We start from the raw sequence: 11,664 nt of genomic DNA, 5'->3' as shown, positions 1-11,664 counted from the left end.
CAAACCGTGAGCATTGCCACCAGAGCAGCTGTGCTCCTCCAACGACTTTAATTCTCACAGATACACGTGGATGAGCCCCTGGCACCAGGAGGCTGGGGCAGAGCAACCACTGGCTTCACCAGCTTTGCCATGCCAGGGAGGTGGGAGCACCTGGCACGGGGACAGTCCAGTAATAGCGGAGAATGGGCGAGTTCAACACAGAGGAAAATCAGGAGAGCCTGGAGCATGGCCGAGCATGGGCAGCCTGCTGCCACCACCCCAGTGCTGCATACAGCTGTGCCAGTTCTGGGCTGGCACCACAGATAGAGGAGTCAGTACCCTTCATCTGCCCAGGTGATCTCATAGTCGGGATACTCGGCCTTCAGCTTCTCTGTGGTCACAGCGTGGTCAGCTCGTCCAAAGCCCTGCACAGGAAAAGAGGGTTCCCAAGGAGAGCTGGTGGTAACTTGCAGAGAAGCCCAGCAAATCCCCAGGGCAGCTCTGGCAGACCCCAGCAGCAGAGAGGCCACAGAGCCTGTGCCAGCCCTTCCTGACTCCAGCTGAGGCTGGTGTAGCACCAAGGCAAGAGGACAGTGCCACCCTGAAGCTGGGAAAACTGTGTGCACTGTGGCCCAGGGACCACCTGCCCTGGCCCCAGCTGGTGCTGCAGCACAGCCCTGGGCTGGGGTCAGCGTCCAGGGACACACCGTGACAGTGATGTCCCCAGAGGTGCCTCCAGTCACCCTTACAAGGCCCCTACAGCACTTGACACTCCTGCAGAAACGCCCTCAGGACACACAAAGCGGAGACAGGGTTCTTGTGCAGCCCGATTCCCTCTGGCAGCACCCAGCACTGGGGACAGCAACCGTGGGGACCCCACGGGACCTCCGGGGACTCTGGGTGTATGGCAGCCCCACAGGCAGGTGCTAGGGAGTTCATGGGGTGACCCTGCTTTGGCCAAGCACCGCTCTCCTGAAAGGGCTCTGCGAAGTGTCCCCTCCCTGGGGCACTCGGGAGAACGCCCAGCAGCTCCGGGAGCGCCGCCCCGCTCACCCCTTCCACCCCCGAGGGGATGCGATGCCAGCTCGGCCGCCGTCAGTGGAACCTGCGGTGCGAAGGGAGATGCCGCGTCCACGCGTGGGTCCCCCGCGCATTCCGCTTACCACCGAATACCCGTAGACGTGGATCTTCCTCTCCTCGGGGCGGTGGGACAGGCGGCCGCCGCCCAGGCACTCACAGCTCAGGCCGTGCCGCGCCAGCTCCTCCGCGGTGCGCTCCAACAAGTCGGCTGCAGGGAGGGAGCGGGGGTGGCGCGGAGACCCCCCCCCCCCCCGCCTCAGCCGCCGCCCCGTGACGGGCCAGACCCCGGCAAGCCCCCGCCCGGCCCCGGGGCTCGCAGCCGCTTCCCTCGGCACCCTGGGCCGGAGCCCCGCCCCGCCCCCCCGACGCCCCTCACCGTGGTACTCGGCCCAGGCGTGGCCTCGCACGACGTCCTTGGCGAGCGCGCCGGCCCCGCGCACCCGCAGCAGCACGTACTTGAAGACACCATCGCCATCGATCTGCACGTCCGGCACCCGCGACAGCGCCGCGCCCGCCATCGCTGCCGCCCGCGCCCCTGCCCGCCTCCTCCGCCCAGCGTCCAATCAGTGCCGGGCCCTGGCCCGCGGTCCCGCCTCCTCCGCCCAGCGTCTAATCAGCACCCGGTCCCGGCCCGTGGTCCCGCCTCCTCCGTCCAGCGTCCAATCAGCACCCGGCCCCGGCCCGTGATCCCGCCTCCTCCGCCCAGCGCCCAACCAGCGCTGGCGGAGCCCGGCCCGCGCACAGCCGGCGCGGGGTCCCGCCGAGCAGGGCTCTGCTGGAGGCCGGTGCCGGTGCCAGTGCCAGTGCCGGTGCTGGCGGTGGGATCGACAGCAGCGAGCGCGGCCGGGCAGGGCGGTGCGGGCGTCCCGGGTGACGGGCCTCGGCCACGACCCCGGCTCTGCCTCCCCTTCCCTCATCCCCGCCACGGTCAGTCCTCACTGGCGATCACCCCCGACCCCGGTCAGACATAGACACCCCCCGCCCGCCCCCCGCGGATCCCTCACCGCCGCCGCTCCCCCCCCCCCCCCGGCAGCGTCCAGGGACCCCCCAGCCCTGCCCCGCTCTGTGCCCAGAGCCTGCGTGGGATCCCAGGGCCCCCCAGCACCTGACGCTCCCGCAGTAACACGCGGAGGCCACACAGACACGGTGGGGACACGGTCCTGGTGCAGCCCAGTCCCAGGCGCTGGGCATGGCCGCTGTGGGAGCCTCGGTGCTGAGGGGGCCCTGGGGCAGGCCCGAGGGGCTCTGGGTGTGGGGCAGCCCGGTGGGCAGGGGCTGGGGAGTGTGGGGCGCCCCTGCTCTGGCCAAGCACTGCTCACCCGAGAGGGCTCTGCAGGGGTCGCCAGGCTCTGGGCTCCAGGACATACTTCGGGCTGTGCTCCCGTCACCCCCCCAGCACTGTTGGCTGCCCGCAGCCCCCTCCCCTTGGTGTAATAGCCGAGGGGGTTCTGACAGGACAGCACGTATCTACAGAGGGGGTGCCCCCCGCCCTGCATTCACATGATGTCGTCCAGGAGGTTGGGGCTGGCCACCCAGTCGAGCGTGCGAGGCTCAGAGGCTGCCATAATCATGCACATGAACTGTTTGCCCGTCCTCTTGTCTATGGGGTAGATGGTGGTGGGGGTGAAGCGCTTGTTGCTCTCTACAAAATCGCAGAGCTGCTCGTAGACAGCGGGGAACTCGTGCCGCAGGAAGACGCCGCGGATGCGCAGCTCCCGCTGGATGTTGATGAAGCAGACCTCCCGTGCCTTCCGGCCCTCCTCCCCCTCCTTGTCGATGTCCGCCGTGCCGGGCGGTGGCGTCAGGATCAACGTTTCCATGTCCCGTTCCTTCTTCAAGATCTTCTTCTCGGGGCTGGAGGAGGCTAAGGCCACCTTGGCATATTTCCTGACCGTCGGCACCTGCACCTTCGGTGATGGCCTCTCTGGCACTTTCTGAGTGACGGCCACGGTTACATTCAGCAGGAAACATTCGTTGGGGTCGTACTGGTTGCCTGTCTCCCGCAGCTCCTGGGCATACTCCCCCAGGTTGTCTGAGTAGCTGTCCAGCTCCCGCAGGGACAGGTACGTGGGGGACATCAGCAGGCTCTCCAGCCCAAATTGGAGAAAGTTCTCGGCGGAGCCCGCATTGGGGAAGCCCAGGAAGAGGACGCCGCGGCCGCGGGAGAGGTATCCCACCTTGGCGATGCGCGAGAAAGCCTTGTGCACCTCGGTGTTCTCGCGGCAGAACTGCAGGACGTGGCGGCAGACGCTGCCCACCCGCCCGTAGACGCAGCTGGCCTTGTGCGTGTCCCAGTCCTCGCGCCGGCAGTGCCGGGAGCAGTAGTAGGTGTAGCAGCTGTGGCACGATTTGAAGTAGAGGCAGGCGTTGAACATGGTCTCCGTGCGCCGGCACTTGGCGTTGGAGCACATCATCATGTCGTCCTCCTCAGCGCTCAGGTCGGGCGAGCAGTTCTCCGGTGACTTTTCGAAGGGGCCGGTGGCCACTGGGCGGCGCGGGGTGCCAGCATGGGAGCTGGGGCCCGGCTGCTCCTTTGTGGGTCGGGGTCCCTCGGGCACGTTGGGAGGGACCCGCCTGCCCTCGCCCCGCCGGGGGGGCCCCGAGGCGCTACTGCTCAGCAGCTGCTTGAGCTGCTCTGCGAGGCTGTCCCTGTCCCCGGCGCGGTGGCCCGGTGCCGGCTTGTAGTCAATGACAAGGTCGGTGATGAGTTCGTCCAGCTGCTCCAGGCTGCGCTGGCGCCCCGAGCCGCTCTCCCTGGGGCTGGGCTGTGGGGCACAGGGCACAGCGTAGGGCCTGCACTCCCGCCCCGCGTCCAGCATGTCCCAGCTGGCTGAGCGCCTCTCACTCCGGCCCAGCCCCTCGGCACGGATGTCGTTGTCGGTGATGGTGATCTCCGGCGTGACGTACCAGGAGCGGCCTGGGGGCCCGCGGCTGCCGTCGGCGTGCACCCGCTCGAGGATGGAGCTCTCGGAGAGGGACAGGGCCGCGTAGCGCTTGGGCGAGCTCGACAAGTTGATCACCACAGGCTGCCGGCGCTCCTCGGGGGATAAGGCGCGGTGCTGTTCGTGGGCGAGCAGGTTCTCATAGCTGCGCCCACGCTGCAGGGCCTCCTCCCTGCGCACTGCTGGCGCCAGGATGTTATCCCAGGATTTGGAGTAGTGCTGGGTCTCCCGGCCCAGCCGTGGTGGAGTCACACCGTAGCTAGTGTGCCAGGAGGAGAACATGGCCTCACGCCCGGCCGGCTGTGGGGTGAAGCGGGACATTTGCAGGCTCTGGTAGGGCAGCGTGGCCCGCTCGGGGCAGTACCAGTCCCCGAAGTGCAGGGGCTGTGTGCTGCGGGGCGGTGGGCACGTGCGGGACAGCACCTCCCGCTCCCGGTACTTCCCGTAGTCCTCGGCATAGAGCAGCCGCGGGGAGGAGCCGAGGGCTGGGTATGTCCGAGCGTCCTCGGCGTAGAGGGTTTTCACAGGGGTCCCACGCGGGGCGTAGTAGCGGGGCTCATCCCCATAGAAGGTGCGGGCAGGTGCCTCCTGTACCGGGTAACCCCGCGCCTCCTCCACGTACAACGTCCGGGGCGGCATCGTGTGAGCGGCAGCCTTGGCTGGGTCCTCGGTGTAGAAGGGCTGGGGCACGGCGTGGCGGCTGGGGTAGGGGTAGCTGGCATAGCCAGAACTGCGGAGGGGCATGGCAGGGCTGGGGCACCGCGCTGACTCCTCTGCGTAGAAGAACTTGGCCGGGACGCCGGGGGCCGAAAAGGTCATGCAGCCCCTGTCGGGGTACTCCCTGAATTCCCGTGAAGCTGGCACGGGCACTGTCTGGTATGCCAGTGCCCGGCGTTCTGCCTCGTAGTACTCACCGGGGTAGGGCAGCAGCGGAGGGTCCCCGCTGTAGGAGTCGCTGGGGGTGGGCGTGCGGGACGCGGACGCCTGCCGGCTCCCCGGCACGGTCAGGCTGCGGGCGGCCCCAGGGGTGCGGGGCCAGCGCGGCGGCTCCGGACGGTTCGGAGCTGCCCGCAGGCTCCGCGCCGTGTGCACCAGCACTGCCTCGTCCGGCTTGATGTCCACTCGGCACTTGACGTGGGGGCTGGCACCCACCTTTGCCCCTGGCCCTTCCTCGTAGCAATTGCTGCCCAGGCAGAGCGGGGAGATGCGGCTGACGCTGCTCCGCTGCGGCTGCAGCTTGATGGGGTGAACCTCGTTGGCCAGCGCCCGCAGCGGCATCGGGCCCTCGCGGCGTGGCGAGGGATCAGTGTGAGAGGGCTCCCGTGCCACCCGCAGCACCTCCCGCCCACGCCGGGCTGGTGGCGGTGATGCCGCCACGGTGATGGGCACTGGGGTCAGGGTGGACTTCACCCGCGGGGCGCTCTTGGAGCGGGCTCGGCGTTTCGGCTCGCTCCGCGGCGCAGGGGCTCTGCTGCTGTAAGGGTCTGACTTCAGTGGCGCCTGCCTGCCCGGCGGCCCCGGCGTGGGCTCGGGCATGCCGGGGCGCGGACAGGCGCGTTCCATGGCCGAGGGGGTGCCCAGCTCTTCCAGTGACTCAATGTCGAAACTCCTACAATGGCGCTTGTTGAAGGGCTGCGGCTCGCGGGACAAAGAGGAGGACATGGAGGCGTCACATTGTGCTAGGGGCTGACAGACAACGGAATCCCCAGGGGCTGCTGTCGCCACCTTGATGTCTTGGTACACTGTGGACACCAGAATGTCAGGTGGGTCTGTTCGTGTCATCTTAAAAGCGACTCTTCTCCTGCCAGTTCCCTGTCACACAGCCTCAGAGGACGGCAGCCCACCCTGCAAAAGAACACATGAGGTGCCTCAATCCTGGAATGACCTCGTATCAATCCCCACAGCTGCCTCAGAGCTGGGGATTGGCCATCTCTTCAGAAATGAAGGTTTGGGGGCATCCCAGCCTCCACCGCTGCTGTCGACAGTCAGTCAACTGGAGGAAGAAACTGGAAAAAGTCTCCAGATCCAGGGTGCAAATCACAGAGCAGCTGGCAGGACATGATGGGAGCAGCCAGGGAACTCTGCATATCAGCTCAGCACAGCAAGAAGAGAACACAGAGTACTGTGCCCTCTTCCTGGGCCACAGGGCACAGGGACTGTCTTGCAGAATCACATGAATTGGCATCTCTGAGCAGGGCTGTGAGGGTCCAACACCAGGGTTTTCCATGAGGAGTGTGTGTTCAGCCCTGGTGAGAACACCGGAGTGGTGAGGGATCTCCTGGGACTGTGTCCATGTCCTAGCATCAGCACTGTAGGGGGAAACAGGGCCCAGGGACAAGCACCATGAGCACCCATCATGGTGGCTGGGAAGCCCCCATGGTCTGGGGCTCTGTAGGAGGCAGGAGCCACAACCCCTCCGTGTGGTGGCTGCACCCACTGTGGCCCACAAACACCTGTATGGGGTGGTCACAGTGCTGGCTACACAGTTGCATCACTCCCTGGGTCTTTCAGACCAGGGGTGGCCCCAAGGGTGGCAGAGGGATGCTGTGGTGGGTGCCCCAACTGACATGTCAGCAGTGATTCCTGCATCACCTCCCTGTGCCAGAGGAGCTGTGCTGGCTCAGAACCCACTGGCTTTGTCGTCTTCTGTGTCCCATGGCTGTGACACGTCCCCTGGACTGGAAAGCGAGTGTGACGGTGGCTTCAGCTGCTGTGGGATGTGGGGTCTGACACCCACTGTGTGCCAGCACCAAGCACCCCAGTGCTCTGGGACAATGCTGTTGGGTGGCCAGGGTGGGCAGAGTCCCCAGCCACAGTGTGACACAGCTGTGTGACAATGAGGACATCAGCACAAGGTTCCCACAGTGCATGGGGGGGACAGAGGAAGGGGTCTGCCCACAGGACTAAGTGGGTTGTAGCCTTCCCCACTAGCCCTTCAAGAGCTGCCATGGGTTGTCACCAGCACTGGGAGGTGTGCACCTTCTCTGCCCACAACGGGGACCCCCCCAGCTGTCACCTCACTACATCCTCTGAGCTTTGGGTGTTGTGGCTACCAAGGGTCTGGGTGCACTGGCTGATGCTGGCTGCTTGCTCTGTGTTGCACTAAAGATGGGTGGGCACTTGGCTTTAAAGAGCAGCAGAGGACCACAGGGAGGATGTTTCTTGGAGAAAAAGAATTTACTTTATTTAGCAAGAAGCATTGGCTATGCAGAGATGGGGAGGGGACTTGGGTTCCTCCTCATTACCTGCCAGATGCCAGATGCCAGAGCTGAGGTGACTCCAGTGGCCTTGGGATGTCTGTCCATGTGATGGGCTGGGGAGAGCAAGATGCCATGAGAAAGGAGATGGGGGTCCCAGTGCCTCCCTGCAAAGCTGGGAGGGCAGGTTTGCCCCCAAAAGGTGGCCCAGTATTGGCTCTGCTGTGTTACAGCATGTGGGAGCTGAGCTGGATCTGGCAAGGCAGCATGCCACAGCAATGGTGACAGTGGGATTGGGAAGCCCATTCCTGTGGTATCGGGGTGGCTGGTAGGCAGGGAACTGTAGCCCAGGGTCCTACCTGGTCCAGCAGCAGCAGTGAGGGGGTGGGTGAGCTGAGGTGGCCGAGGGGCCTGTGCTGGCTCCATCCCAGGGCTGCAAAACAAACAAGGCATGTGAGGCTCCTGGGGCACCCCCAGTGTGGTGGAGGTGTGGCTGCCGAGGCCATGGATGCCCTGTGAGCACATGGAGCACCCCCAAGAGACCCATGCAGCCACAGCCCTGCTGAACCAAAAAGAACTGTCACCCAGTGAGGCCACTGTGTGCATCTCTGTGCACTGGGGATGTGGGCGCTGCATCCCACGGGCACCAGTGTCTTCCACCCACCCAGCAGCACCCACTGCCGGTGGAGCTGTGGGGTTGCCATGGTTTCTCCAAATTATTCCTCCTCTGCGAGGACAGCGTGGGTGAGGACAGCGTGGGTGCAGGAGGAGGCTTGCATGGGGAGCTGGGGCTCTGTGGCAGTGCAGGGAGAGCAAAGCCCTCACGTAGCCGCAAGAACCCTCTGCCTATTGATGGGGGCAGAGCCGGGATGGCCCCCCAGTGCTGCCAGTGCCATTATGCTCACATACCCACCAGCCTCTGACACCAACTCTACAGGGTTTTGCATCTCCCCTGCTCTCCAACCCCCAGTTGGTGGGCACCCGGTTGGTTGGATGCCCCCTTCACCCCCAGCACTGCCCACTTTCGGCAGGCACCAGCCTCCCTACCCGAGGTGCCCACACGGTGCTACCCCGTGGATGTGACACCTGCTGACAGCGCTTGCAGAGCGGCTGGTGCCCACAGAGTGGATGGGAGCCGCCCTCCGTGGGGTCCTGCCCTTGCTCCCGGCACGGGCGCATGCACTGCTCCCACTGTGCTGCCCGTGAGCACCGGGCTCCAGCAGCACGAGGGGCTGGGCCGGGGGCGACCCCGCTGCCAGAGGGGCCCACGGAGGATGCCGGGAACTGGGTCGCTGCCTGCATGTGCCACGTGTGGGCTGGGGAGGGAGGGGTGCGGACCCCCCACCACTGCACCCCACACTGCCCGCACACTGCAGTACCCTGCCTGCCCCATAACCACGGCGGGCACTGCACACTGCCCACACTTCCAGGGCACTGCCCATACACTGCCTGTCCCTGTATATGGCAAGGGCTGCTGCCTGCCCATCCTGCTCTTGGTGCCTTGCCAGGGCACTGTCCCGTGCACCCTGCCCGCACACTGCCCATCCTTGCCCGTGCACTGGCTGGGCATTGCTGCCCATCCTGCCTGCTTGCTGCCCACACTCATCCCGCTGAGCAGGCAGGCGTGCTGCAGTGGATAGGGTGCCTGTACATGCAGAGTGCTGAGTACGCTGCACTGCCCCCCCGCCACAGCAGCCCCAGCGCACACTGCGCTGCACCAGGCCCACTGCACGCACGCCCCCCGCGGGCACGGCCAGCAGCACCAGCGCTGCCCACAGCCCTGCCCCAGCACTGCCCCAGCCCTGCCCCGAGTACTACCCTGAGCGCATCAGTGGCCCCTGCATCGGGACAGGCAGCCAACGACAGCGTCCTACAGCAAACACTGCTCGAGCAGATGATGCTGGAGGTCCCACCAGCAGCTGCCGTGGGGGCAGTGTCTGTGCCCGTCTGTGCCCGCTGTACACAGCCAGCCCTGCTGCGCAAGGGCCTGTGCACTGTGTGTGTGTCAGCAGGACACCGATGGCCGCTGCTGCCTGGGCACTTCCTGCACCGGGAGCTGGCAGCCGACACGGTCTGTGGTGAGGGAGCCCACTGTCCACCCTGTCCCTGCTTCGTATCTGTGGCAAATAGACACTCCCCCGCGTGCCACCCCCAGGATACACACATGGTGCCCTATGCCCCTGAGGCAGTTGCCCACCCTACACATCAGAGAGCCCCTCCACTCTGTGCTCCCCAGCCCCGTGTCTCAGCCTCTCTGCCCCTGGTACTGCCACATCACCCCCAGTCCCTGTCCCAAGCCCACCAGGCACAGATGGCTGCCAAACCCGAACCCAGCATGTACCCCCGGAGGAGTCATCCTGCCGGGGGGAGCAGCACCTTCGGCCCAGGAGGGTATCCCCGGTGCCGGCATCCAGGTTGGGATGAGCAGCACCCCAGGGTGAAGGGGACGGCCTGATCCCTGGTCCCTCTAGTCCCTCAGCGTGGGGGGGGGGGGGGGGGGCACCCGCAAACGGGCCGGGGGGGGCAGGGGAGCCAGAGGCAACCCGGGAGGGCGGGTTGTGGGGTCGGGACTGGTTGGACGGTGCATGGGGCGGCCCCTGGTAGAGGCAGGTCTGTCCCAGGCGTTGCTGCAGACGCCGGGGCGGTGGCCCCGGCCACCCCCACCCCGCTACGTACCGGCACCGGGCGGCACCGGGCCCGCTGGGCCACGCAGGGAGCTGAGCTGGGCACCGGGGGGAGGGGTGAAATGGCCCCGCTCGAGCGCTGCGGTGGGATGGGACGGAGACGAGGATGGGGTTGGGGCTGGGAGATGAGGATGGGTATAGGGATGGGATGGGGATAGGGCACACGGGAGTATGGAGAACCCCGAAATACCGGTGCGATGGGGTGAGATGACTCGGCTCGGGAGCACGGGATAGGGATGGCCCCGCTGAGGCTGGAGGAATGGAAGAAGCACAGATAGATGGGGACGGGTATGTGGGGCACGGGACGATGGTGTGGGGAACCTGGGGGTTGGGATGCCCCGGGAGGATCTTCGGGGAATAGGATGGAGATGTGGTACACGGTGGGGGGCAAAGGGGGAAGATGAGATATGATGCGATGCGAGGCGATGGTCGAGGGGGAGCCCGTGAGGGGCTGGCCCGGTCGGGGGCCCCCGGGGGTGTAGCAAACCCCAGGCCCCTGCCCGGGACCCCCTTACCTGCTCTGCGCCAGCCGCTCTGGCGGCTCCCGCCGCATCCCCCAGCCGCCGCCGCCGCCGCGCTAGGCTGGGGCTGCCACCGCCCAGGGTACCATGGCCCGGCTCCGCCCGATCCAGCAAGGCACGGCACGGCGGGGCACGGCACGGCTCGGCCCAACGCTCTGCCGTTGCTTGTTTTCCCATAAATACGGCAGGCGGAGTTACCGGCGGGGCCGGCACTGGGACCGGAGCCTCCCCCGGCACCGCCCCCAGACCGGTCCTCATCCCCATCATCCCCATCATCCCCATCCACTTCCACGCCCTCGCCCGGCTCCGCTCGGCCCCGGTTCCCACCCCGGTTCCCGGCCCCGCCCCCACCTCTCTTCCCCCTGCACCTCCGGGCAGGGTCTGGGGGTCCCCGCTGCCATCCCTCAGGGGGTGTCCCCGCACCGCGGGTGTGAGTGTCCGCGGGATCGCCGGTGCCCGCGGGGCACCGCGGCTCAGCCCCACACCGTGTACAGAAATCCGCGGCCCCCGCAGGCACCTGCCCTTGCAACGACAGCCCCCCAGGCCTGTCCTGCCTGACCTTGCCCCATCACTGTGGCCCTGCGCAGCCGGGGCCGACTGGGCAGCGAAATCCCCTGCTAAGCTCATCCATGGAATGGTTTCGTTTTCCCAGAGCCTCCGGGGCTGTCGCTGCCTGTGGTGGCTGGAGCCCACAGGGATGCTCAGCGATGGCGACGGATGAAAGACGCACAGAACAGCTCCCGGCACACTCAGGCCCCGGCATCTCCAGCACAGCACAGCCCCTGAGTCACAGCTGTGCCTCAGTTTCCCCTGTCACTTCCTTGAGCTGCCCTCCACTGTCCACAGCTCTGGGGACAGCCCCAGCACCTGTAGGTGCCCTGGCAAGGGGCCATGGCCATGGCCCTAGGACCTACCAGTACCTGCCATGGCTCCAAGCCCTGATCCGAGGCTGCTTCTCTCCATGTGTTTCTGGATGGCAGTGCACCCTGGGATTTGCTTGATTCAAAATCCCTGTAGCCAAGACCCTTTCCTTCTTCCACTGCAGCTTCAGGAACAACCTTCCACTGTCTCTGGTGCCTGCACCAGGCAGAGCAATGCTGGCGGGCCTGTGGCGGGCTGGCACTGCTGTGATTCCTGCAGGAATGCCCTTGGGAGCAGTGGGCATTGCTGAGCCCACTGGGACCAGCAGTATGTGCCCTGGGGGCCAGGCTGAGCACCAGGAACTCATTGCACTGCCGAGTGGCCACAGGAGCTGGAGGAG

The 11,664-nt window shown here is 66.2% G+C and overlaps 2 protein-coding genes across 3 annotated transcripts; both read right to left on the bottom strand.

Annotated features, from left to right (window-relative positions):
* Window positions 1-11: 11 nt before the first annotated feature.
* On the bottom strand, window positions 12-1,577 carry PHPT1 (phosphohistidine phosphatase 1). The gene is made up of 3 exons (XM_053996767.1): window positions 1,436-1,577; window positions 1,143-1,267; window positions 12-404 (listed from the first exon to the last, which is right to left on the bottom strand). The coding sequence occupies exons 1-3, from the start codon at window positions 1,575-1,577 to the stop codon at window positions 312-314; spliced, it is 360 nt and encodes a 119-aa protein (XP_053852742.1). The 3' UTR covers window positions 12-311.
* Window positions 1,578-2,090: 513 nt separating this feature from the next.
* On the bottom strand, window positions 2,091-10,572 carry AJM1 (apical junction component 1 homolog). Of its 2 annotated transcripts, XM_053996753.1 has the most exons (4): window positions 10,398-10,572; window positions 7,558-7,631; window positions 7,247-7,314; window positions 2,091-5,846 (listed from the first exon to the last, which is right to left on the bottom strand). In XM_053996753.1, the coding sequence occupies exon 4, from the start codon at window positions 5,781-5,783 to the stop codon at window positions 2,556-2,558; it is 3,228 nt and encodes a 1,075-aa protein (XP_053852728.1). In that variant the 5' UTR covers window positions 5,784-5,846; window positions 7,247-7,314; window positions 7,558-7,631; window positions 10,398-10,572; the 3' UTR covers window positions 2,091-2,555. The 2 variants fall into 2 exon arrangements, with proteins under 2 accessions (XP_053852728.1, XP_053852729.1); XM_053996754.1 differs by lacking the exon at window positions 7,247-7,314.
* Window positions 10,573-11,664: the final 1,092 nt, after the last annotated feature.

This window comes from Vidua macroura, chromosome 21, assembly GCF_024509145.1.
Source record: "Vidua macroura isolate BioBank_ID:100142 chromosome 21, ASM2450914v1, whole genome shotgun sequence".
Lineage (NCBI taxonomy): Eukaryota > Metazoa > Chordata > Aves > Passeriformes > Viduidae > Vidua > Vidua macroura.
Note: the sequence above shows the minus strand (reverse complement) of the source record. Positions and strands in the feature narration are given on the sequence as shown.